Source organism: Cynocephalus volans, chromosome 6 (assembly GCF_027409185.1).
Source record: "Cynocephalus volans isolate mCynVol1 chromosome 6, mCynVol1.pri, whole genome shotgun sequence".
Taxonomy (NCBI): domain Eukaryota; kingdom Metazoa; phylum Chordata; class Mammalia; order Dermoptera; family Cynocephalidae; genus Cynocephalus; species Cynocephalus volans.
In genome coordinates, this window is record NC_084465.1 from 91,242,782 (window position 1) to 91,269,207 (window position 26,426).

General features: G+C 39.2%; 1 protein-coding gene across 5 annotated transcripts in view; it reads left to right on the top strand.

Moving 5' to 3' along the window:
• CREB5 (cAMP responsive element binding protein 5) overlaps positions 1 to 23,968 on the top strand; it is a 388,746-nt gene extending 364,778 nt beyond the window's left edge. For 4 of the 5 annotated variants that reach the window (XM_063100059.1, XM_063100058.1, XM_063100060.1 and 1 more), the window contains 4 exons: positions 8,758 to 9,075; positions 13,119 to 13,346; positions 20,943 to 21,051; positions 21,973 to 23,968. In XM_063100059.1, coding sequence (XP_062956129.1) covers positions 8,758 to 9,075; positions 13,119 to 13,346; positions 20,943 to 21,051; positions 21,973 to 22,136 — 819 coding nt within the window. In that variant the 3' untranslated portion in view covers positions 22,137 to 23,968. Of the gene's footprint in view, positions 1 to 8,757; positions 9,076 to 13,118; positions 13,795 to 20,942; positions 21,052 to 21,972 lie in introns of those variants that run through there. The other variant, XM_063100061.1, reaches the window with a different exon arrangement.
• The last annotated feature ends 2,458 nt before the right edge of the window (positions 23,969 to 26,426 follow it).

Genomic DNA, 26,426 nt, shown 5'->3' on the forward strand with positions numbered 1-26,426 from the left:
TCTATTCATCTTGCTCGGGATTATGACAAGTGTAGCACTTAGGAGAAATCCTTTCCATCACTATTCATTGCACAACTTTTTGCCAAATAATTAGGTCACCCACTCAGGAAAGGCCCTGTGATGCACATGTGGAGTGCAGTTTGCTGTGGGAACTTGAACTCTGAATTTCCTAACTTCTGTGCAATTAAAATCCTGAACTTAATGCTGCATTAGCATGGATTTTCCATAGCGAGTTATAAATGCAAAGTTCTATGTTTCATATGTATTTTTTAAACATATGTTACTGCCTATGTTTCTGATTAAAAGCTCATCCAAAATAAAATAACAGGGGATTACTTTTTTCCAATAGAACTTTCTTCTTCTATAAAAGCTGGAAATAAACCCTCACCTAAAGTTACCCAGGGTTGCAGGTGCTGGATTTTTAAGGGTGAGTAGTGTTTGCTAGCAAGACAAAGGGCATTATTCTCCCTGCAGTCACCACCTGAAGGTATTCTTTCTGTGGAGAAAATTATAGGCCAGGGCTTCAAAGACATTACATGGTTAGGCACCACTCCTGGAGACTTTTAGGCAGCAGGCAAGCGGGCAATCAACAAATGTTTGTTCTACATCCTCTGTATATTCAGCACGTTTAAAATTCCCAGAGAAACCAGCATATAATATCTTCTAGGGCCAAATTAGCACCGGAAGTCATTCCATAATGCTTCAGGAACTCAGCAGCCTGAAAGGAACAGGGGATCTATAATATCTCACCTGGGCATGGGGATACTGATAGAATAAGATGAGACCCAAGAAAAGGCTCTTGAAAGCTGAAACTTGTCAGATGCCTCCCCCACCCTTCCCTTTAGATCTTTAACAGACACCCATCCCCCTTTCCCTGCATGCACACGTGCACACACACACGTACTACTGTCACCACTACCACTCTCTGCTCAGAAATTGAACCCAACTGGATGGATCAATTCATCAGATTTTTAAAAAAAATAATAGACACTTTTTAGAAATAGGCAAACATGCCAAGATGGGTGAATACAGGATGTTCATTGCAGTGCTGTAGAGGGAAAATTGAAACAGCATGCACGCTCATCAGTTGAGAATTGGGATACTCCCCTAGAGAAAAATCCCACATCTGTTAGATGTGATGTTTAGCTCTTCGGTGGAGCAGTCATATGAGGGGACATGGACTTGCATGGTACACCTGTTGACTTGGATGGTGGCCTGTGTAGGGAAGAATAGTACTCTCACTCTCTTGCATTAATTTCTCTAATCTAGTATTATTGATGCAGCTAAAAATCACGTCAGCTGTTCTGACGTCTGCATTGTACAATGATGCTTTTAAAGTCAAATGAAATTCCTGCATCCTTCTGTTAATACATACAGGGTCTTCAAAAAGTTCATGGAAGGGTTTGTATTACCTTTTAATTTTATTTTTCCATGAACTTTTTGAAGTACCTTCATATGTTAGTGCCAAGCTACATATCCTCTAAGCTGCTTTGTTTAGCAGGCACTTTTTTTTGTTTCTGTTAACCAAGCATAAAATGTTACACTGATTCCTGTTAAATTTATCTTATTAGACAAGATCTTTGTGGATACCTATTCTCCATCCAGTGTATCGTACACAGCTGACAGCTACAGCTTCTGAATATTCTCTTTAGCTCTAAGCCAGCTAGAAGATGATAGAGTTGCAAGAAAAAGAGGGTGCCAGTATCTTGCAGAGGAGTCACCGTCCCTGAGACAAATGCTAAAAACCTGGCATTAACTGTAGTCCTTCCAGGGCAAAATAACCTTTTGGTCTTTATTGTTCCATAACACAGTGTTTTGCTTAAGGTGACATCATAATGAATACTAGTAATTCTCAAATGAAGTCAAGCATTTCTATCAGCACTCTGTTAGAGGAAAAGAGATTCTTATTTTGCTTTGTTTTAAAAATATTTTTAAATAACATAAAATTAACCATTTTAAAGTATATATTTCAGTGGCATACAGTACATTCAACATGTCAAGCAACCATCATCCATCTAGTTCCAAAATATTTTCTTCACCTCAGAAGGAAACCCCGTGACCATTAAGCAGTTACTCACCCTCCCCCCAACTAATATGTTTTCTGTCTCTATGGATTTACTTATTCTAGATATTTCATATGAGTGGAATCATACAAAATGTGACCTTTTGTGTCTGGCTTCTTCCATTTAACCGAATGTTTTTGAGATTCTTCTATGTTATAGCGTGCGTCAGTATTTCATTCCTTCTTATGAATGAATAATATTCCATTGGGCTTTATTTTAAATTTTTAAAAATTTAAAGTAAAACATATATTTTAACACTAAGGGAAAAAAGTTTTTAATCTTGTTTTCTTCTTTTTCATCAAAATCTGGCGTTAATCCCACCCCACACAACCATTCCCAACCACAGAACAACTCTACTCCGTCCCACTGATTATTCTGTGTATCCTTATGGTTTAAGCAGTTTCTTATCTTGTTATGTCCCCATTTCATAGAACAGGAATTGGAAACTCAAGGTGACCGCCCAGGGTGGTGGAGCCAGGCTTTAAAACCGAGACTTATCACTCCTGTTCTTTTCCCAAAGTTCTCAGCAGCAGTGACTTTTCTGTCTTTATCTAAGACATTTATCCAACTCACTTCTCCAATAGATTCCTACAACTTAGCAAACATCAACTCAGATCTTTTCTCTGATGGAATAGGGAGCTAAGGATACTGCCCCTTGCTAGGTAGATGAAAGCACATGGAGCCAAGTGGTTTACTTATCTGAGGACCTAAAGCTGTCTCACAGCAGAACTAAGGCTAGTTCCAACCCTCAGAACAGCATTTTGTTCTCAAATTCACTAAAATGTGCAGCCTCTTAAAATGCTTACCATCTTGTTGAATTACAGAAGATAGCCACTGAGTCCAAAAGATGCAGGGAAGTGGTATATGAAATAATATAATTCTATAAATGTACACCCAATTTCTTCATTTAACAAGAGTAAATTGAAGGCCCATTCTTGCAGAACTGTAATTAATATATGATTTAGATAATAATATGAAAAAGGCTGGCAGGAAAATTGCTAAGATTTGTCTTTGGGGTTTGTTTGGCTTTTTAACCATCAAAGTTTGGTGTATCACCTAGCACTTAGGTCTGTCTGATCATACACCAAATTCTTTTCCTTGCTTACTACTGTTTTTCCTTGCTTACAAATTTTTTTCTTTGCTTATAACTGCTAAAGTTCCACATTTCTCAGGTACCATCCTTACTTATGAGATTTCCTTGCATCATTTTGCAATGGACTAGAGTATTGATTTATAACTCAACTCCTTTATGTATTTTATTATTACAGTATTTCTGATATCTTCAGAATTAATACTTTTTAATGATGTAACGTGACAAAATTATAAATATTTTTTTTCTAGGTCTTATGGCATTCTCCTCCTCGGTAATCTCTCCTTCCAACCCTGTAGTCTTATTTGAAATTTTATTACCAAACCAAAATGTAACGCAGAAGAATACTTAAATTGTGAAACTATCAAAGCTGAGTTACCTTATGAAAATTTTGAAAGGAGCACATTTTATTACAAGTATAGAATAAAATGTCATGATACTAAGCCAAGTATGATTTTAGTTTATTATCTTAATGATGATGCTGAAATATATGTGTGGTCACCATCATATGATAATTCTCGACAGACATCCTGAAGCCCAAGTGTGATTCTGGGCACTGAAACCATTTCTAACTTGGCAAATGAAACTCACAGTTTATGTAACTGTCCCACAGACAGCATGGGACAGTTCTCTTTCTGTCTATTCCTACCTCTTCTCAAATTTGGAAGCATTTTGGGATCTAAACTGGCCAATTATAATTATTACATTCTGTGCATAAATATAAGTGGGGTTTTTTTTGTTTTGTTTTGTTTTTATTAATTCAGAGACTAATTTCAGGAATCCTTGACACCTAGAGCAAGTCAGTAATCATTGCTATAAAAAGCACACATTCGCCGAAGGTCTCACACCACTGACTGTCTGGACCATTCAGAAATCGGTGTTGACTCCCTCTGTTGATAAAAGAAAGGAGAAATTATGTTTTATAGCAATGCCTTGGGGAGATCACTGATAGCAATTGTTTGCATTCGAAAGGAAATATGAACACAGGTTTTTATCATCTACATACATAGACAGCCTCTTACTCCTGGCCAACCCCAAAATATTGCATTTTGATATTATTACATTCTTTTCAGCCATTTATGGTTAAAACCATTCTAGAAAGAATGCTCCAACCTTCCCCACCCCCACCCAACTGAATTTCAAATAATGTTTCAGAATTCAGCTGGGTTTTCAGAGCCTCTAAGCAGTCAGCCTGGCTGAAGGTGGAGAAGAAATGTTTTCACAGTTCCACAAATGTTTCTAATTGGCATGAGCAAGTTGTTAATGGGAGAGCAACTGCCTGGGGTGAGTGTGGGTGGGTGTGTTGCGTGCATGTAGACTCACGCAGGCACACGTGCGTGCATGCTTGTGGCGACAACGACATGTGTGTGTACCTGGGCTTCACTCGACGTGCCATGATGCAAAACTGAGCTAAGCAGGAAATTAAAGAGGGCCTGGGGCTGGGACATACGGCGTGGCCACCCTGGGGTGGGATGAGGCGGATCGCTGGTTTCTTACCAGGACTCAGATCCCGGGCAGCAGGCCCACCCGCCCATGGGGAACAGTGAACTAGCAGCTTGTAAAGTACACAGACCGAAGGAAAATGACCCCTGGTGACTGGAACCAGCTGTGTATCAGGCCTTTCCCTGTCTCTCCCGATTTGCTCTCTGAAACAAATGAATGTGGTGGAAGATGACAGAAAGTCAACAGAATCATTTTTTCTTTCCTGCAGTCACATCTCAGTAATAGCCCTGGTTTTTATAACTCAAAAATATATGTTTATTTGCTCATTAATTTCCCTCCCTCTCCCTTGCCTTTTGTTGGCATTAGGCAGAATGTTATTTAAAACAGGACACAGTTCAGCTTCAAAAAGAAAAATTATTCTGCAAAATACAGCTTGGATTCATTTACTGGTCGTTTATCATCCCTAAGAGAGCGGGGTACAAATATCTATATTTGGTATATTTTAATGATTTACAGTGCCACTGCTCTTGTTGGCACCAGGATGCAAGGGAGCAGTGGGCTCCCGAGGACTTTGAGAAGTGTCCCAAACTGTTTTCAAATGCATGAAGATTATTAAATGTGGCATACACAGAGCAGCTTGATAGTCATGTATGTTCCTGCTTTCCTTCCAGCCCAAAGCTGGCGATTTTCTGAGGGGTGATCAAAATCTTCATTTCCGCACTTCACTGTGAATTTTTTTTTCTCTCCAGTGCTTTTAAAAAGGTTTGGTTTTGTGTGTCGTCCATTTCTTTCAGATAGTGGGCAAATTACAACGTACCTCGCAGGGTACCTGGCACATAGCTGAAGCCCAATAAATAGTTGTTGAGTGAATAAATAGTTAAATGGAATGTTATAAGCATCGCTCGTATTATTGTCTTGGCATGAAACATGCAAGAATAGACTTGAGGCAATCAAGTAATTTCCCTTAACAGTACAAGCTAATTATTTGAGAGATGAAGATCTGGTGCATAGTATTTATTTGTCAGGCTCCATTGGCTCCTAATTAAAGGTGGAAAAGTCGTTGGTAACATTGAAAGGACAGCAGAACAGGATGACCCAATCCTACACAGCTTTTCAATTTTCCTTGACATATATCAAAATGAAGTTAATTTGCATTTCTCTTATTTATTTATGTTTCCTTCTCTCTGTTATTTTCTAGAGGGCAGGTGGGGTATGGAAACAGAGCAGCCCATCTGCCTACATGACTTCTGTAGTTGATTCTGCTAACCTTGGTTGACTAGTAAAATCATCCTCCCATTTAAATACCACCTGCAGTGATCCACCCAAGATGAAAATGTTGCATTCTCATCACAGCCTCAGAAAGTTTCATTCATTTATTTGCTCATTCATGCATTCATTCCAAAAGTATGAATTCAGTGTCTAATATGTACCAGGTTCTGTGTTAAAGCTGTGAATTTAACACTGAGCAAAACGTGAATGGCATGCCTTCTGCTCTTATGAAGCTTACGGTCTGGGACAGTTGGTGAATATTAACTAACTAATCATACTAGAAATCTTGTAACTACAAACTAAAATCTTTTAAAAAAGGAATGTGGTTCTAGGGAGCCATACAAGGGTACTTCAAAAAGTTTATGGAAAGATGCTTTATTATCTTTTAATTCTATTTTTCCACAAACTTTGAGGTACCTTTGTATAACAGGAATTGATTTAGACCAGGAGACCAGGGAGAGTTTTACTAAGGAGGAGCCTGGAGCTGAGAGCTACAGAATATCTGAAGAAAGGGACAGAGCATTCCAGGCCAGAAGAATCAGAGGCAAAGGCCTTGTGCCTGGAGGGAGCACAGTGCAAGAGGCATGGCTGTGTGAGAAGAGCAAGGCTCTGATGGGAAGGCAGGGCCTCGCCCTGCACAGACTGCATATAGGCCATATTAAGGGCTTTGACCTTCATCCCTGAGCATTAGAGAAACAAAGAAGGGTGATGCCGAGGGTCATGAAGTGGGGGCAGTGAGAAGAGATGTGTGGACCTTATCACACCTGTGTTTGGGGGTCGGGGGAATGGAAGCGTCAATTCTTCACAAATACAAAAAAAGAGAAAAGCCATAATGATTTCTACATAATTTTTATTTATACTTTTTTTCATGCTTAAGTTTGGTGGTATCATTCAGAACCATTTCAAAAACAGGTATCCGAAGCCCAGCACTTCATTCAATTTTCACTTCTTTGCTATCCCATAGTCAGATAAAAGTTTTTGAAATTATGTGATTTATGACTCCATTGTTATAAAATTATTCCAGTCATTCCTCCATCTCTACATATGCATATACAGAGTTGTCTGGAATGCTGCTCTCCCACCAAATATAAACAACGCATTTGGCTCATGTGTTGCTGACTTCATTGTATTTTTAAGCATTGCTTAAAGTTTTTATAATGAGCATTTTTATAAAAACAATGAAACCATCTCTAAAAATTGGAGAAGTATTAGTTCACTTTTCTGTTTAGTAGTCAATACTATACCTGGCATTTAATCTTTCCCAGGAATTCAGGAAGCTTCGCTTCTTGTGGCTGCAGTAGCTGACGCTCATGAAAGAGGAGGCAGGTAGATTAAGCCGTCCCTGAATCAGGACGCAGAGCATATTTTAAAAGATTATCTAGTATTAACATGCAGTCTGCCATTCCTCTCTCTCTCTCTCTCAACAAGTGGAGTTTCTTTATGTTTAAGTAAAGATTTTGATTAATTGCATTGGCATTTTTCAACAGTTTAACTGGTTGAGAATCATTAATATTGTACAACCTAGAGCATGGTGACTCTGATCAGCATTTGAATACAACTCTTCTTTTCCCAGTGATTAGACACCACCATCATCAATCAGATAAAAGCACAAATCAGGAGAGAACTTTGAGTCTGCTAGTAAATACTTCATGAAGCCACCATGAGCTTGCCAATTAAGACTCTCATCTCTGCATGAGACACATTTCCAAGGAGTACCTGTGTTATTCAGTACTTAGCACATCGTGCCCTCAGGATATGATGATCATTGCCTGTGTAGAAGAAAAAACAATTTTGAAAAAACTGGGACTAAGCTTATTACCAACTGATCCTTTAGAACAGCATTAGCAACTATGGCCCGTGGATCGAATCTGTCTCGTGGCCTAATTTTGCACAGCACATGAGCTAAGAATGGTTCTTACATCTTAACATGATTGAAGGAAAAAAAACCAAAAGTAAAGTAACATTTCATGACATGTGAAATTATATGAAACTCGGATTTCCTGTCCCTAAATAAAGTTGCATTAGCATGTTTATTCCTTTGCATATTATCTACAGCTGCTTTTGCGCCACAACAGCAGAGTTGAGCAGTTGTGATGGAGACCGTAGGCACACAATGATGAAAATATTTACTATCAGACTCTTTATAGGAAAAGTCATAGGCTTCAGATTCAGGTAGAAGTTATTTGTGTGCATGTCTGTGTGTTAATTACTGCAGTGGCCATCAAAGAAGGTGCAATACTCCATATTCTTCCACTTTCCTCGCCCCCTTCTAAGTCAGAAAAAAGTTATTATGTGAGAAATTAGACTATCAGGAGGGACCACAAGCAATATCCTGGTAATAAACAGAAAAGACCTATGCATTGCCTCCAAAAGTTATGGATCACTAATGTGAATTTGAAATCCTAAAGTAATATTGCTCTACCTACATTTTAAAAGTTGAAGCTATTTCTTCTCTGCATCTGAGAAATCTTTTGAGAGGCAAAGTCTTTTATTCTTTTGACTCTTAGAAAACACAGTTCCACGTGAGGCTGGGGCATTTTTTCAGTGGAATTATCATACTGAATGGTTCTATTTCGTTTATACTTGCATGTGGCCGTGAATATAACGAATGATTGGATAGTAGGAAATAACTTTTAGCAGAATGTCTAAATATTGACAGTATAGCTTGCCCATTTATTGTGACAGTTGAATTAACATTCATGACTAACATTGACCCTTCTACCTATCTCCATATGTAAGAAAATATGAAATTAATACAAAAGGCTACTGGTAGAAAATGTTAATAATAGTACCAGAAAATATAGAGTTGAAAATATGAGTTATTTAGCTTCAAAATCCCTATTGTGCACATGACTGACCTCAGTTGTCCCCTCTTGTCTTGTTCTGTTTCAGAGGTTGAAGGCCGCGTTGACTCACCACCCTGCTGCCATGTCAAACGGAAATATGAACACCATGGGCCACATGATGGAAATGATGGGCTCCCGGCAGGACCAGACGCCGCACCATCACATGCACTCGCACCCGCATCAGCACCAGACGCTGCCACCCCATCACCCCTACCCACACCAGCACCCAGCACACCATCCTCACCCGCAGCCCCACCACCAGCAGAACCACCCCCATCACCACTCCCACTCCCACCTTCATGCGCACCCAGCACATCACCAGACCTCGCCACACCCGCCCCTGCACACCGGCAACCAAGCACAGGTAGACCTTTTCCATGATCTCGTTTCCCTCCTTGTTTTTCTTGTTAACAGTGCAAGCTCTAATGCTGGGGTCATTCGCAGCAACCTTGTTTGACAAGCCCAGGTGTTTTCTCTGTTTTATTCTGGAGAGCTCTGTTTATTTCCCTTGAGGTAATGATCACCCTTAAGACCCTGCCAGATCATAGATTCTATAACTAATGTAGTAAATCTGAGGTCCAGTCTCTAGGTCAAATATAAACTTCAAGTTCTCCAAACTCTATGTTTGTACTGTGTTACTAAGTTAGTCCCACAAAAAGTAATACCAATGGGAGGATTAGGAAAAATTTAAGCTTGTGAAGATAGATGTGAACAAAAATGAGAATAAGTTCATTCTAATCCTGGTTCTAGTTGCTATACTTTATCACATCATAGAGACTCAAAAATTCTTATTTTTTTCCATACCTGTAAAATGGAAATCAAGGACAATGGACAATCTTCTGAGTAGCAGTAAATGTTAAAAATCTAAAGAGTAGCAATTTGAGGCAGACAAAGAGGCTCGGTCAGGGATGCTCGGGCGTAAGGTGCTGTGTCAATGGTGAAGAGAGGTGACTCATCTCACCGAATGTGAAATGCGTTGGAGGCAGCAGAGAGAGAGCCAAGCTCTGCAGATGATCAGACTAAGAGAAAGGCCAAATCCCAGGGGTGGGGAGTCAACAGGAGTGGCTAGGAAGAAAGCCAGCATTTAGACTACACTGAAAGAGGGTCGGGGGACCAAGCAGACGTTATGTCACCCGGGCCAAGAAGGGAGGCGAGTCTGTGTACCCAAGTGAGTTTTAGTAAGTGGATGAAGGGCATGTCCAGGAGCGTGGCTAGCCCTGAATGCTTTGGATCCTCAGGCAGGATGACCTCCGTCAGCCCCCTCCACCCAGTCCGCAGTCCGCACTGCCAGCTTCCAACCAGCCCGGTCAGAATGGTGTTGGAAGCTTGGGACCGCCAAACCACACTTATTCACCATCTCCTCTGTCATCTGCCTCTGGAGACAAAACCTCAGGCTAGGCAGCTTTTTGAGCTTTGAGCCCCCCCTCCCCTAACACACACCAAACCTGGGCATCCACAAAATGGCTCATTCACAAGCAACTCTCTAATCTATTCATTAGATAAGCTTACTTTTGTAAAGGGCCATTGAGGTATACCATATAGCTAATAAGATTTGAGCTTTAGAACAAAAAATGTTTATTTTTTTCCCACCTTCCTTGCTGTGTGGCTGTCAACAGAGATGATTAACATTTGCAAAACAAGAGTAATAACAGACTAAGCTCACGGGCTCTTACATGTATTAGATAAGAGAATCTCTGTAAAGTGCTCGGCACAGTTTTCAAAATATGTTAGCCACAATTAATTCCAAACCACCGTAATTCGATAGAAGTTTAGGAAGTAGTTTAGCAAAAAAAATGCTATCCAGAGCACCTTTTTAGTCACATTGTTAGTCAAATGCCATACTAGGACATGTATTTAGAAGGGAAAAGGAAAACTACAAGGTCAAATATCGGCAAACTGATTTGCATGTGTAGTTATTTTTTTAAGGAAAAGGAGAACATCAAGGTTTGGTTCCCTTCCTGAGCAAGTTATTTCACAAACAAGTTTAACAGTTCTTTGAATATAAAAGCCGTTCAGTAGTTAATTACCAATTAGCCAATTGCCCTGTTTCAAGTGAGTAATTGGCAATTGTATATGAAATTAGTTAATTGCCTTATAATTAGGTACATAACAGTTTCTTTTTTATTCTTTACTAAAAAGAAAGAGTCCAGCTTGGTCATGTTAAAATTTGAACCAGATCATTTAGACAGTATTCTAAAATACCACTCAACTTGTATTAATGTGGCTTATTACTGAGATCTTGTCATGTTGCTTAATCTTATGGTCATCTGAACAGTAGGAATAGAGTTTTTTTAAGGTCCTTCCAATTCTGAGATTTTAATATGATGTAGAATAAATTATCTTTTTGAAATCACAATTCATTATTTTTCATCAAAATTTTCACACATATTCCATTTTTAAAATAAAATATATACCAGGGACACAAATTCTGGTCTTAGGGTTGCATTTCCAATTTCTCCTGGCTTCTTGTGATCCTCCTGCAGGTAAAGATGTGATTTCAGAGTCAGAGGTCACTTCACACCACCAGGAATTTCTCTTAACCAACCTACACCTTAAACCCTGAATCTGCGCTGTGCCTGAAAATGCCACAGCACTAATTGCTTTGGGTGAAGGCACAGGAAACGTGTCACAGGTTAAAGGTGGATTGAAGTTGGGGTAGGAGGATATGGAATTGAAAGAGAGGTCCCTACCTCAGAGATTAAAAACCAGTTTGGCTACTTGAGTCTTGTTTAGGGCTGGCAATAAGAGATCACTATTTCACACACACACACACACACACACACACACACACACACACACACACACACACGTAAACAGTAAAGGCAAAAATAACTGAGCAGTTAGCATTTCCCTCCTAATGTTTGGGAGTTAGCGTTCGAAATGACAGGTGCTAAATCTTTGCCAATAACAAGGATTACGACTTCACTAGCCACCCTGGTGAGTAAGACATTAGACAATTAATTTGTTTTGTTATTCCTCTATGATCGAGAGGAAAGGAATCGCCAATACACAGTTTTAGAAAATGTCTTTGCTTTAAATAAAATTACTGAGATGTAGTCTGACCTCAATCCCGAGCCTGATTCTCTTACAATTAGTCATATAAGGTTTGATAGAGTTTAAGATGAAAATATATCACTATCAGTCAGCCGATGTCAACCAGTAGCCATTACAGTCATTCTGACTGATTTCAATCATAGCGTTGGAATGTGGTAGAAAAGATTGTTGGGCTTCATTTTAGAAATGTTTTGCCTCTTATTTCTACAGGTTAAATGTCTCTTGTAAAACAACTTTATAGGTATCACGGCCATAAACCTGAGTGACTGAGAAATAAGAGAAAAAAAAATACCTTTATTGAGAAGGAAGAAGGAGGAAGGAGTGAAGTACATTAGCTGTGCAGACATATAAAGAGTCAGTCGTAGAAATTTCACAAGGTGCTGTGTGCCTGCTTCATGAAGGGAAATAAAGCTTGTATGTGTGGGGGTCTCCAAAACCTTAGATGTTGCTGAGTCCCATGCAGACTTTACAAGGAATCTCTAAGCATAATAAAACTTTTTAATAAAGTGCTTTGCCATTCCTAGGACTTCCTTATAATGTAGGCATGTGGAAATGCACAGCCACCCCCGCTATCTCACACACACAGCGTGTGACAGGGCCCAGTGCTGCTTTTATCATCGACTGCTGCTTTCAAAGGCTCTGCCCTTCCAATCACCTGGAAAGCTCTCCTGTAACTCCCTCCACCCTAGTGACAGCTCTGAGAACAGGCAGACCCATCTAAAGTTTGTAGGTCCAGCTAGTCCTCTGCATTAAGAACTGTGAAATAGTGAAAATAGGATTTCAACTGCCCTCCCAGCTTCATGGGATTCTTTTAAGAGGAGTCACAGTGACAACAATGTCCCAGAGGTGTGTTCTAGGAACACAGTTTTAACATCATTAGAATGAAAAGAGCCTACAACCTGCCCAGAGGTTTTCTGCAGATGACAGATGACTCATCAGTATTGTGACAATAACCCTGACCTCTCTGTTTTCACCAGATAGCCATACATCAGTTACTTTAAGGTTTTTAAACGTACCTTAAATAAAACATTTTTAATACCTGAAGGAAAAAAGAAATGTTTCCTCTGCTGTGATTCAGCCAAAATGCCTGTTAGGGAAAAATTCATCTGACTATATCTTTTCACAAGTCATTCCTATATCTTGCCAAAATATCAGAATATAGCTCAATGGTGCTTTTTCTTTCCTTTCATGAGCATGAGTTCATTGTCTATATCATTTATAGCAAACACATTTTATACGCTTCCTAAAGCAATTGGCTTCCTGTGCTTTGCATTTTAACACCGTCTTGGGTTTCTTTCCTTACCAACATGTCCTTCCCTATCCCTATCACCTTCTCCCTCTCTGTCCCAGCAGGTTTCACCAGCAACGCAACAGATGCAGCCAACCCAGACAATACAGCCGCCCCAGCCCACAGGGGGGCGCCGGCGAAGGGTGGTGGACGAGGATCCCGACGAGCGGCGGCGGAAATTTCTGGAAAGGAACCGGGCAGCTGCCACCCGCTGCAGACAGAAGAGGAAGGTCTGGGTGATGTCACTGGAAAAGAAAGCAGAAGAACTCACCCAGACGAACATGCAGCTTCAGGTGCAGCCCACTGTCTGCTTCCTGGGAATTCAGAAGCCCTGTGCACAGCTGGCATTTCCTGTCCTGTGGGCACTTGTTGACCTAACAGTAATACCACACAGTTAGCACACAGAAGAACTGCAGGCCAACTCCTTGAGCTTTATTAATTCTGGGGCACTCTACAAAACAAAATAAACCATTCAGTTTTCAATTAGTCTGCCTACAAAACTCTGAGGAGGGAAGACCTACCCAACTAAGTCATAGGGCTAGGAACACAGGCTTTCATCAGACAGAGGTTCAAACCTTGATTCAGCAATTACTTGCTGTGTTGAACCTCTCTGACTCTGTTTCCTCATCTATAAAATGGAAATAATAACTTTATAGAGTTGTTAAGAGGAATAAATGAACTAATGTCTACAGTGCAGTTAGCATAGTGCCTGGCACATAATAATTCTTCAAAAGCAGTTGATTATATTGTTGCTTTGGCTTATACTAGATTATCTATATTATTGTTTAATGGAATAAAGGAAGGTTTATGGTTACTTTGCTCTGAAAAAAAGTCATGTTTTCATCTTCTTTTCAAACTCAGTAAGATTTGAATCTTGCCTGATTTTTGCTTTTCATTGGGTGGCTTAACTGGGGATGTTTTATAACAGGGCCACTTCTGGGAGTGTCTGAGAGATGTGAAGAAACTCGAGTATCCAGAGCTTCTCCAGCAGATGTCACGGTGTACAGATGATGCAGTTCAGGGCATTTGTTCTAATGTAAAAAAGGAGTCACCAGTAGAAAAAAAAAAAGGCAACTTAAATAGACATGTGACAAACAGTCCAGGGATAGATAGCAATAAGAGTTGTGGACTATAGTCCAGTGATTCCAGGAGCAGAGAGAATGGCCAAAGAGTAGAGCGTAGAGGGAAAGTGCCCAGAATAGAGCAGTTGCACTTTAATGGTTCATAGACCACCTTCATCCTCTTCCCCCGCGTGGTTTTCCTTAGAAAGGATCAGTTCGGGTGCCAGACCCCCAAAGCTTTGCATATTCAATTCCTTTAGATGGAAATGGCTTTGGGACACCCAGTGTGCAAATTGAAAGATGCAAGGAAAGTCTGTGTTATACATGGGCTGAATTTTACAATTTGTGGATGTTTACTTTTTTCCCTAAATGTATCATTCCTTTTGTGATACACATGAGCAAGAAACTGGGAAAAATATAGCAGATATGGGGGGAAATAAGATTGCATGCTACAAGAAGGTTGGGACTGTGTCATATGCCCCCACTCACTATCCCCTGTTTCTAGAATAGTGTCTACACTCAGTGACTATTTATTGAATAAATGAATGAGTTCCCCATCTCTGGAGTGTCCAAGCATTGGCTGCCTGACCACTTGGCAAGGATGTGATTGCAAGGAGTCAAACCGCAGAGGAATGGCTAGATACCTTTAAATCCACTTCTAGAATTTGGCAGCCATATTAGTGTGTGAGAAACTTTTAGGTAGAACACAGATAAACATTTTTAATATGAATAGTCACATTTTTATTTTGATGTGTACTGAAAAATGTAATTAGGACATCAAATCTGCAGTTTCACAAATTTTATTGGTAAGGACAAGGCTAAATCATTTAAAAAATGAGTTAATTTGCACAAACATGTTAAGTAAATATACATTCTGATATATGTGGACATAGCAAATATTAGAGCAGTGGTTCTGCAATGACTTAAGTTGGGGAACCCCAGAAATTTGCTACCAGTTCTGAGGTCTGCAGGAGCACAGTGAAAATGTGTAGGTTTTCTCAATCTTGGTGCTATTGACTTTGGGGCTGGATCATTCTTTGCTGTGCCCTGTGCATTGTAGCATTGTAGGATATTCAGCAGCATCCTTCACCTATACCCACTACATGTCAGGAGCACACCCCCCACCCCCAATTGTGACAACTAGAAAAGTCTCCAGACATTGCCAAATGTCCCCTAGTTGGGAAAGGAAGACAAAATTGGCCCTGGTTGAAAACCACTGCCTTAGATCAAGGAGCCACCAAAAGTCAGCTTACACATATGAGATGTCAAGTCTTTTAATCACTTTTAACTAAAATAAGTCCTTGAGGAATTACTCCAGAGTATTAACTGTGATCCTAGAATATGAAAACATGGGGGGATCATAGCAGAGAACCAGGGAAATAAAGATGCCAGTTGATTTTGAGGTCAGAGTGTTTGTAACTTGGAATGTGCATATTTATGGTTGCTTTTGCAAAGCACATAAGGTAAATTTGCCCTTGACTAGACCCTAATCCACTGATTTCTAAGATTTCTTTAGAGCCAAAAGGCTAAGGAAAAGAGATACTAAGAGTTCTAACTCTAGCCCCCCAAAACCAGGAAAAGAAAAATCTTACTGAGTCCATGCAACAGGCACTAATATCTTTTGGTTGTTAAAGCAGCACCCAAGGAAGGGACAGTCCCAGGAAAAACTAAGTCATTGATATTTTCCAACCACTGCTTTGCTTCAGAGAGACAGAAGCCATAACTGTTCAGTGTCTGCTATGATGTCGTGTGTCCTGCACCATGCCCTGTGATGCTGGAGAGGATGCTGCATATTCTGCCACCTTTCAGTGACCTTTCCCTCTCACTGGACCTTTGTCAAAAGAGAAAGGTGTCTCTCTTGAGGCGGGTCCAGCAAGCCAAATTTTAAGTAAACAGAAATGGAAGGTGCTAAGCAAACAAACTCCAGCCAAACGGAATATCCAAGGTCTGGATGGCCAGCTGCCACTTCTGAGTTGTTTTCCAGCATTGAACCTTCTAGTCAGGCTGCAGAGTTTCAGATTGGAAAAACCAGACCTAAGAAAACAAAATCAAATTCCCAGACTTCATTTCCTAGTCTCACAACATGTCTCTGCCCAAGAGGTCAACACAGGTATAGGAATTGGAGGAAATATTAGAAACCACCCTATGTGACATTTTATATAGAGGGAAACTGAGATTCGGGGAAATTAGAGGTCTTCCCGAATGTCACACAACCAATATGTAGCAGAATGAGGACTCAAGCAAGTCTTTTGTTGACGTAACCCACTGCTTTGTGATCTTCATTCTAGAAAAACATTAAACTAAAGGAATGCATATTCCTTTTTCTGATACAGAGGGCCTAAGATAGCTCTGAATTCATCAGCTGCTGATGTGATATGCAGAAGATCATTTGTGTTCAATAGAGGATATGGAAATCATCTGGTCACTCATGGAAATAATTGCTTTTTGTGTGTGTGCAAAGGCACATGGTCTAAGTTGCTGCTGAAATTTTAGACATATGAGCCCGGTCTGGGACTTGGCAAGAGAATAGGCCAGATGGGAACTGTTGCTTGACAAATTGAAAGTCCTTTGTTTCAAAGTGAACCAAACCTGGTCTCAGCTAATCTACAGAAAAAAAGGGGAGGAGGGTAATATTGTAGGGCCCATTTTGATAATTATTTTTTTGGCACAAACTACTGCTTACACCAAAAAGCATTCTGGATTTATCATATAACAAAATGATGTCCCCAAGGCTAAAAACTGCAAATGTAGCTATTAGGGACTTCTTGGAGTACTTGTTTAAAGTATGTTATGATAGTATTGAATATCTGTATAGGGGTGCTACTTCATCCCAAGGCAAACTTATTGGTTTAAAAATAGATTAATCCAACTGGATCTGCCCTCTTATAGTCTTTATTTCAGCTCTTAAGTTAGCCTAATGGCTAACTGCTTTAGCGTAGCAAACCCAAATTAGTTTAGACAAATGAAAAAATGAAGGGTTGATTTAAGCAAGAGAATAGATACTTAATACTTTGCTTTTGCAAAGAACTTTTATATTAAGATTTAGAAATATTATTGTAAACTACATAGGAAAATTTTTAAAAATCAGTGATTTTCCTTAATTCATAACGCAAAGTAATTCAGAGTCAGAAAATGCCTCCAGAAGTCCTGGCTTTTATTTCCCTACTATTAGACTTGCAGGCCACATTTGATTTCTTTCATGCATTTTTAAACATTTGCTATCTGGTTGTTCTCTTCCAAAATGAATTCAAGGTGATTCTATTTATGTTCCTTGAAAAGGATTTTTACTTAAAATATAGTCTAGTATTTGTGCATTTCCTACATCAATCACTCTTTCATTATGGAATCCTTAAGATGATTACGCACGTGCACAGCACACAATTCATTCTTCTTTCTCTAGGGCAGTGATTCTTGACCTTTCTTATGCCAGAGTCCCCTAATAGAACCTCCTGACTCTCTCAACAATATGGACACATACCTGGACATACAAAATTTTGTTCTAAAATAAAACTATAAGTGTTGCTTTGGAACCTGCCCTGATACGATCTGGTAGCACAAGAGGTGCTAGAACTGGCTCCCTTATGAAATATACGACCTGAAATATAAGCATATTTGAGAATATCCAAAGCAGTTAACTAATGAATAAAAATCAAGACTGAATCCCTCGTTAGATACTTAGGCAATTAGCTTTCTCAATAGAAGGCAACACAGAAACTCTCGCAGAATAGAAAGCTATCTTTCTGGAAGGAACTTAGAGAACTAGTCCAGCACTTGGTTGGTATGGCAATTTGGTAATTCTAACCCAATTATTTTCAACCTCAGATTGAGAGTTCCTTTTCCTGCTGTTTACTACTTCATGAATTTTGTTGCTTCTGTGGCTATTAGGCCTTTATTTAGTGCTTATAGCATCATATAACCTAAACGAGAGGCTGATTGTTCTTCTCTACTGAGATATTAATTGGTATTCATTTTTCAACCACAACATGGCTAAATAACATGATGACTAACATATTACATCAAAAAATATGTCTGTACTCACATATATCTTTAAATGATGGTCAGCTGTCAGAATACTCTCTGGGTTCCTGCATTTTTTACAGACCACCACAAGTCTCAGGGCCTTGTTTTCTATACTTACAATATATTGGCTTACTAGTAAAGTATTTTGCTGTCCATAGACAAAATGCAACTGAAGGCATATATTTTGTATGGGGCTTCAGTAATAGGCCAGGACACCACATATGCTGTTCAGAGCTGTGATTGGTGCTGTTTTACAGCAAAGCAGTTTTATGGAAGCAAAAGGTTTATCGTAAAACAGTTTGGGATGTGCCAAGTACTGTAAGCAGTTAGCTCCTTGTGACTGTAGAAACTCAGAGAACGGAATTCAGAATGTTTTCTTAAGGAAGAGGCAGTGAACACTGTGTGCCTGGGAGATAGAACTGTGCCTAGAAAGGGTGTGACTGCCCAGGACGTTGGGGGAGGGGAGAAATGGAGTCCAAATTCAACCTCTCCAACACAACCACCAAGCAGGAGTGTTTTTTCCTTCCAGAAGAATTAGAAAGCCAGATACCCCAGTTTTGTTTTTAGTAGTTTCTTTATTTGTTGTCTTCTGGGTCACAGTAGAAAAGTGTGGATTCACTAAAAATTGGAACATGATTGCATTTTCTAAGAACCCTTATCTACATTACCTGCAGCTGAGAGCTTCTATTCAGGGTGCAGGTGTCTGGAAGTTGGGATTTCAGAAAAGTGGTATTTCTATAGTCCAAATGCAAGTAATATGACATTTCATTTTGAGGCAGTTATATTTGTATATATATTAACGTATCTTAGTTTCCTTTTTTGTTTAGTTTCTGTTTGTTTTGTTTTTAACCATGGATTGCTTTTATATAAGGGCCCAAAAGTGAGTTTCTTTCCCTTTTTCTTTTTCCAAAAAAAATAGAATTGTATTTTATTACACATAGCATAATATTGGATTAAAAAAATAAGAAATTTTCAAAAACCTACTTGAACTAATAAATTTACTGATGTCAGAAGATACAAAATCAACATACAAGATTAAATTTTACTTTTGTGTACTAACAATTAACATAAAAGTGACTTTCTTTATATACATGCTATTTCAAGCAGAGAGGGAACTGAGAAAAACAAGGAAGGCCATCTGAATTTAGACAGGCATGACATCAGAAAGGAGAGAGTGTTTAAGGTTAAAATAAATTGTCCTATAAATAAAGTTGTCCCACTGACCCTGGAATTGACAAGGGTCACTTTTGGCTTTGACAGGGCTCCTTATCAATCACAGTCATTTGGAGGTCGGAGGTACAATTCGCCTTCATGAATGTACTCAGATTTAAGAGCAATTTTCCTGTACAATTAAGTGATTTATTCATCATTAAGGTTAGTTTCTCAAATAGGGCCTTTTTATTTTGTAAAGTTTGGAGAAGAAACGGAAAAGCTTTTGTAGATGAGATTTTTATTACTTTTTTACAAATGTTATTCAATATGTGGTTGCTTATAATGTATTTTTCAAAGTCGGAAATGGGAAATATTCTTTAAAACGGGTTTTAATTTTTTAAAGTAATTTCTAGAATCCGAACTTGCTTTTCTAGGTAATAAATACATGCCTGAAAAGCCTAGCTCATGTTGAAAGGATAGGCACAATCTAATGACAGCAATGTTAAACGCCATTTTCTGTGTGTATGCTTTTTTAAAGTTTCCTACTTTTGAAATATAATGCCTGGAAGCAACAAAAAAAACCTTATCCAGAGAGAGGGTATTATTTATCACAATTTTAAAATGGCTTATTCAAGACAGCGCTATGTTTATGGTTTACTTTTATCAAGTGGAAGCACCTTGGAGCCAACCATCTATAGTACATTTATATTTGTAGACAATGGGGGCCGAGTAAAGTATTCTACAAGCCTATGAGCAAGCCTTTGTGAATTACTACACAGAGACTTGAGACACTTCTCTGAGTACATAATTTTTAAAAAACACAATCACAATTCACAACACCCTGACACTGAGGGGGAAAAGAATCTGTAGGTTGAAATTAGCCAAACTAGTTAATGAATTGATCAAATTAATTCAATCATGGTGCAAAACTTCTTTGCTGCTTGCCTCCCTGTGCTGAAATCATCCCACCAGTGTATACCCAACATTGGCACCACATGCCAGTCCCTCTTGCTACCTGGGCATCAGGCAGGTGGATGTGCTCTGCTGAACTGTAGCCCACGTGGGACTTCTTCTAGGAAGTCTAATGGTAGATTAGTTAGCTTATTCTAATTGCATTTCACTTTGAAGGCACTAATCCTGCTACCTAATTCTTCCCAAGGCATGCCGCACGTTCACTTTCTCATACTGAGTGTCAGCCTGAGCTTGTGAAGGCTATGACACCTAAATTACTGAGTGCTTAGTATGTGATAGGTATTGTTCTAAGTGTTTTTACATCTTATTACCTCATTTAATCCTCACAACAACCCAAGAATTTTGCTTTTATTTCCGTCTTATAACCGAGGTTGCTGGAGCTCAGCTGAGTTATGTTACTGCCTAGGGTCACACAGTAAATGTGGAGTGGGATGCTTACCTGGGTAACCTGGACCCAGGGCCCATCACCTAAAGGGTGTGGTCTGGCCTGTTAATAGGGTTCAGCTCTTAAGTTACAGCCTAGGTAAGCTACAAATTTTCACATGGACCCCACTAAATAATATTCTTAATGTCATCCAGACATAACAGAAGAAAAGTTTGTCAATTTCGTTGTTGAAAGCATATGGGGCTTTGGGTTTGTATTCTCTGGTCTTCTCAACGTGGCTTCACTATGTCTCTTTCCAGAATGAAGTGTCCATGTTGAAAAACGAGGTGGCACAGCTGAAACAGTTGTTGTTAACACATAAAGACTGCCCAATAACAGCTATGCAGAAAGAATCACAAGGATATCTAAGTAAGTCACTCAATTTTTCACTTTTTTAGTGTCCGATTTTTTGCCACTAATTTTGCATTGAATTTTATTAAAAGGGCAAAAGTGAAGTGTAGATTGCACTCCCTGGTGGATATCATAGTAGAATTCTTGACTGGCTGCCAGACTATTCTACCAGGGGGATCCCTCTTTTCTGACCCCTATTCAACACCATGCCCACCACCTCCTGGTAATTTCTGGCTACACTTTCTCTAGCATTTCATATTGTAAAATCCTACCAAATTACAATTTTGTAGCAAGTAAGAAAACAGCCTGCTGGAACCCAATTGCCAGTGGCCTAGCAGTCTTCTTGAGAAATACTTGGGCTGGGAAACCAGCATTGGATGAATCTCATCCAGTGCCTCAAGACGCACCTCATGTTACTCACTGGGCTGCAAAGCCCGTGACCCTGTCTCAGTTTGCCAATAGGTAAAGTAGATCCCTTTTCCTAGACCCCAATTTCTGCACCAGGAATGTCAATGGGATAAATGCTGGTTGAGTTGGGAATGGGGGGAGGAGCAGGGATTCGTGGCTGAAGGTCAATTTATTTTCAAATGATTTTTTAGATTGAGCAACACAGATTCTCCCACCACATGTGAGTATTTTTCCACATTTGATATATGGATGCTATTTGAAAGTACAGGATGGGGAAGTTCACATCCCAGGACTCAAACACATCAAATAACATTGCCGATATAGAAAGCATGGCTTTGCTTGTAGCTATAAACTGGGAAGGCATAGCTTTGTGACTACAGTTTAAAATAAAGTTTTGAAATTAAGTTCCAGAAAAAATAGTGCGAAACTCTTCTGTTTCAAGTAAATGTCTAGTACAATTTTTCTGAGGGGTCCACAAGTCCATACAAGAAAGAGCTATATTGGTGTGTGTGTATGTGTGTTTTTTCCTAGGTCCGGAGAGTAGCCCTCCTGCAAGTCCCGTCCCAGCTTGCTCCCAGCAGCAAGTCATCCAGCATAACACCATCACCACTTCCTCTGCAGTCAGCGAGGTCGTAGGAAGCTCCACCCTCAGTCAGCTCACCACTCACAGAACAGACCTGAATCCGATGCTTTAAACTGCATGGGTCAGACCTTGCCTCCAAGAAGAGCTGTAGCATACCATGCGTCCTTTCTTTTAAGGGCATTTTTAGAATTAACTCAGACCTGGAAGACTCCTCAGCCCTTCAAAGACTGGCTTTCATTTTTATAGTTATTATGGAAATGTTGTCTTTTATACTTAGTTATATAAGAAAAAAGGGAGTTATGCAATTAATATCTATCCGCTTGGGAAATGCTTTGGTGCTTTTCTCCACTTTTCTGGTACCAGTTACTTGTTTATAAACTGAACCTTTTCTGTATATAGTCATGGTTTCCATCTTATCAGTCCAACTCTTTGCCTGAAACATTGAATCTCGTTAAACCATAGCTTTCAGCCAAAAGGAGGCATAGCTAGATGTCAAATAAGACAAGATCCAAGGTAACTGGGTAGGAAATCTGATGGCATCATAACTCATGTTGAGTTTGCACTGTGATGTCACCAGAATCCCAGATAATACGCAGCCTTTCCCACAGTTTTGTTTCTCTTACTATAAAGGATTATAAGATCTATCAATGTCCAAATAAACCCACCAGGCGTCTCAACACCTCTCCTCTCCTCCTGGGCCACTTGCTCCAGGCCCAATTTTCCTGTCCATTTCTGCTTTCTCTGGGCTCTCTGTGCACTCTTCTTTTGACTTTCTTCTGTTTTATTTTTTTCCCTTTAGCATTGCATGTGAAGAAAAAAATAATGTTTAAAGAGGAAAAAAAAGCAATCCTCAAACATGGGAACCTAGTTGTTGCTTCACTTGCCTGCAACCCACAGCTGGAGTTCATTCCATTCTTGCTTTTCACAAAATAGTAACCAGGAGATGTTTAATGTGCCTGATTTAATGTTTTTAATAATCAGAGCAAATAAAAGGTGGTTTAGTTACAGGTGAAGCAGTGTTGAACGCCAGCTGTGGAGACACTGGGGAAGGGAGCTTTGTAAGCCTCGATTGTGCAAGTCCAATTATGATGCGGGGCTGTAACATCACACCCTTGAATTACAACTGGTTTTATACGGCCTGTCTATAATGTTGAAAATCCACGTACTCTGTAATAATTCAGAAGGGCTCTGTTCACTACACAGATTACATTGTTCAATCATCAGCTGCTAATAGCCTAAGATTTTTTTTTTTTTCCTTAAGCCTATGGAACCGGCTTTGCTGTTCTGGTGGGGGAAAGTAGACCACTGGAGAAACAAAGAGGGAAAGAAAACCCAGTGTTTCCACAGGCACACTTTCAGCCTCCCACAGCAGTTAAAGTGCTCTTCGGCTGCTGAAGGAAGCCCATGGACATGGCACAGGCCACTCCACTCGTCCGCATAATTCCGATTTATATTTTCAGTGACTTTTGAAGACTTGCCCATTATAAAAAGCATATAGTCCCCAAACCACAGTTGTGCCTCCTTGAAACAAGCCATTCTACTGTGCTAATGATTTAGTATCGCATCTCACAAGCAACAGGGGCTAATGTTTCTCTCTAGCAGTCTAGGAAGGTGCTGGGTTTCATCTCCATTTGAATGCTCGACCTCCTAACGGGTGTGTGTGTGTGTGTGTGTGTGTGTGTGTGTGTGTGTGTGTGTGTTCATGCATTTTAAAAGAACAATATTTTACAAAAGGTGTAGCTTTTATAAGAGTTCAGAAAAGGGAAGGATGTGGTTTTTTCTCTAATTATAGTGTAAGAATCTATTTTGGAGAAAAAAAGAAAATATGAGGGTCACGAAGCATGATTTTTTAACTAGTTTCAGTTTTATCTAGTAACTTACTTTTAAAATCAATGTTTATCAACAATCTTTCCATGTATGCAGTGTTTTCAAAGATGGTTTTGAGCGTCCAATGAAATTTATGACTTGGATATATTGTCTAAGAATCAAAAAACAAAAACAAAACAAAAAAAAAAAGAAAAGAGAAAAAAGAAAAAATGCAAATGAAAAGAATTTTCTATTATATTTTAGACAAACATAATTTTCAAATATTTTAAATACTGAATTCATAGTTGTTGTTGTTTTTAAACAAAATTCTAGCAGTAAAAGCTGTATTGTTTGACCTGACTAGCTTCCTAAGAAATGTTTAAGACTTGGCTTTTAAAAAGAACTTAACATTGGTATCTGTTTTTAAATCAAAAATAATTTTTACCAAATTCTTTCGTAGGACTGTCTATGTGTTTCCCCTTCCCCGCAAAAAGGAAAAAGAACACATTGAAATGTTTGTTTGTTTGGGTTTTTTATTTTTTACTTTTATGTTTTGCTTAGTTTTAAGTAAACAAAAACTTTTCTTTCTTTACTGCATGCATAGCACTTAATGAAATGGATTTTTAAAAAATCCACTAGTAATATCAGAATGTCCAGGGAGTAAACTGTCACTAAAATTATGGTTTAGTTTACTTCTGTTCCACCTCTTGATTAAAATATTGAGTTGTTAAACTGAAAGCCTCTGCAGTTAAGAACTTGCCTGAGTTTTCTTAATTCAGCAACTTGACAGGTTGACTGATGTGCATTATATATAGCTCAATTATGTCTGTTTTTTATGCTAAGTAGGCAAACCAACCACACACGTTAGCAAACCGGTCTCAACATATAATTAGAATAAACTGTCTTCTTGTACTCAGGGCCTTTAGGTATGTTCATTCACATTATGGAAATACTGTAAATGCAAGATGCCAGCTAGTGGTCAGTACTTCTTGAAATCCCAAACAAAAGAATCACTGGTCAAATCCAACACTTAGCTTATCAATATTTTAAGAATTTCACCTAAAGGTCCAGCTTTCACCAGACCACAGAATAACCAGTCTGCCTGAAAATTCCTCCTATTTCCCCTATACTTTTTGCCAATCAGGGAGAACATCTTTCTACCCCATTCTTCTCTTCCAGCCAATTACTGGGTCACCCGTCCATGTTTTCATGAACCAGTCGAAATGGCCCACCCTAAGGAGGGCAGGTCCCTGCAACACTGCCTCTCCTCCTTCATGTGTGGTTTTCTTTGTTGGCAGGATCTGTCTCTGAAGTCACTGCCAGCCTGCCTGGGAACTTCTTCAATGCCTCCCCTGCTTATGTGGTGGGAGTTAACAACTCAGATAGGTACACCTGAGAGCATTAATACCACTTGAATCCTCACCTACATTGAGGCGTCCACCTTAATTGTTTCTCCTTGATGCATTTCTCAATCTGTGATGCCAGGACAGGTATAGTGAAAGTCCCAGCCATGTATGAATGTACTAATTTTAAAGTCAGGTGTTAAGTCAGATGTTTTCCTTTTACACTCCTACTCATCCCTCGCCTGCCCCCACGTCAGTGTAGGCAAGTCACAGTCTTAACACTGCCCGTGGGGGACAGCAGTTTGTGTGCTGTCATGGTATACATTATGATAACTAGGGTGACTTACTCAGAGCAAATGCCCTTTGGAGCCTATCAAATTAATGAAATAAATGCAGTGCATATTCTGATAGGGGGGCGTCAATGGTGAACGTTCAGGTGGTTGTTGCCTGTTGAGTAAATTTTAGTGTGTTTGTCATTAAAATCATAAACCAGCTGCAGTAAAAGACTAGCCTTTGGCTGGGGAGGTTTAAGCATTAGTAACTGCTATAAAACTAGCCATCCAGTTAGGATAGAATGTGCTTCTTTCTGGTTAATAAAAACCATCTAAGAAAATATATATGTATGTATGTGTGTATACAGTGGAATTCAAGGACCAAAGCAAAATTTGAACAGGAATCTATTAATTTAGAATTTTATAAGATATTTATTAATAAATGTTATTTTTAAACATTCCATATGAACAGTATTCTTCTGTAGGATCTACTTGTTTTTAAAGTATTAGTCCATAATTAACTACTCTAGTTGTGTGTATTTTCATTTTTCAGGGTTTCAAATGGCTATTCTCCATCATTTCATGGAAATGTTTGCTTAGATCTCTGTGCATAGACATTTCAAGGATTTTTATTGCTCTGTGAGTTCTTTTTTAATCTACATTCTGAACAGGTTTTTTAACTTTTTTTTTTTTCTCATTTTTAAAGTGAGCTCTTTCATTTAGGAAGCAGAGTTCAGCTAAAGGGAATCAGTAACTATAACTGGAACAGCTTGCTTGTAGAAGTGTGAAAACTTCTCTGCTTCTCTCCACCCCACCCCAGTTTCCTAGAATGCCTTGCACTATTCAGTTTCCTTAGTGCTTTTTGTCCCTTCCCAAACAATGTGCAGTAGCTTTAAGCCATTCAAGCTCCATTATGCAGTATATCTAAGAAGGGAAAGGAAACAACCCAATTAAATTTGAATAAAACTGTGCCTATGCGAA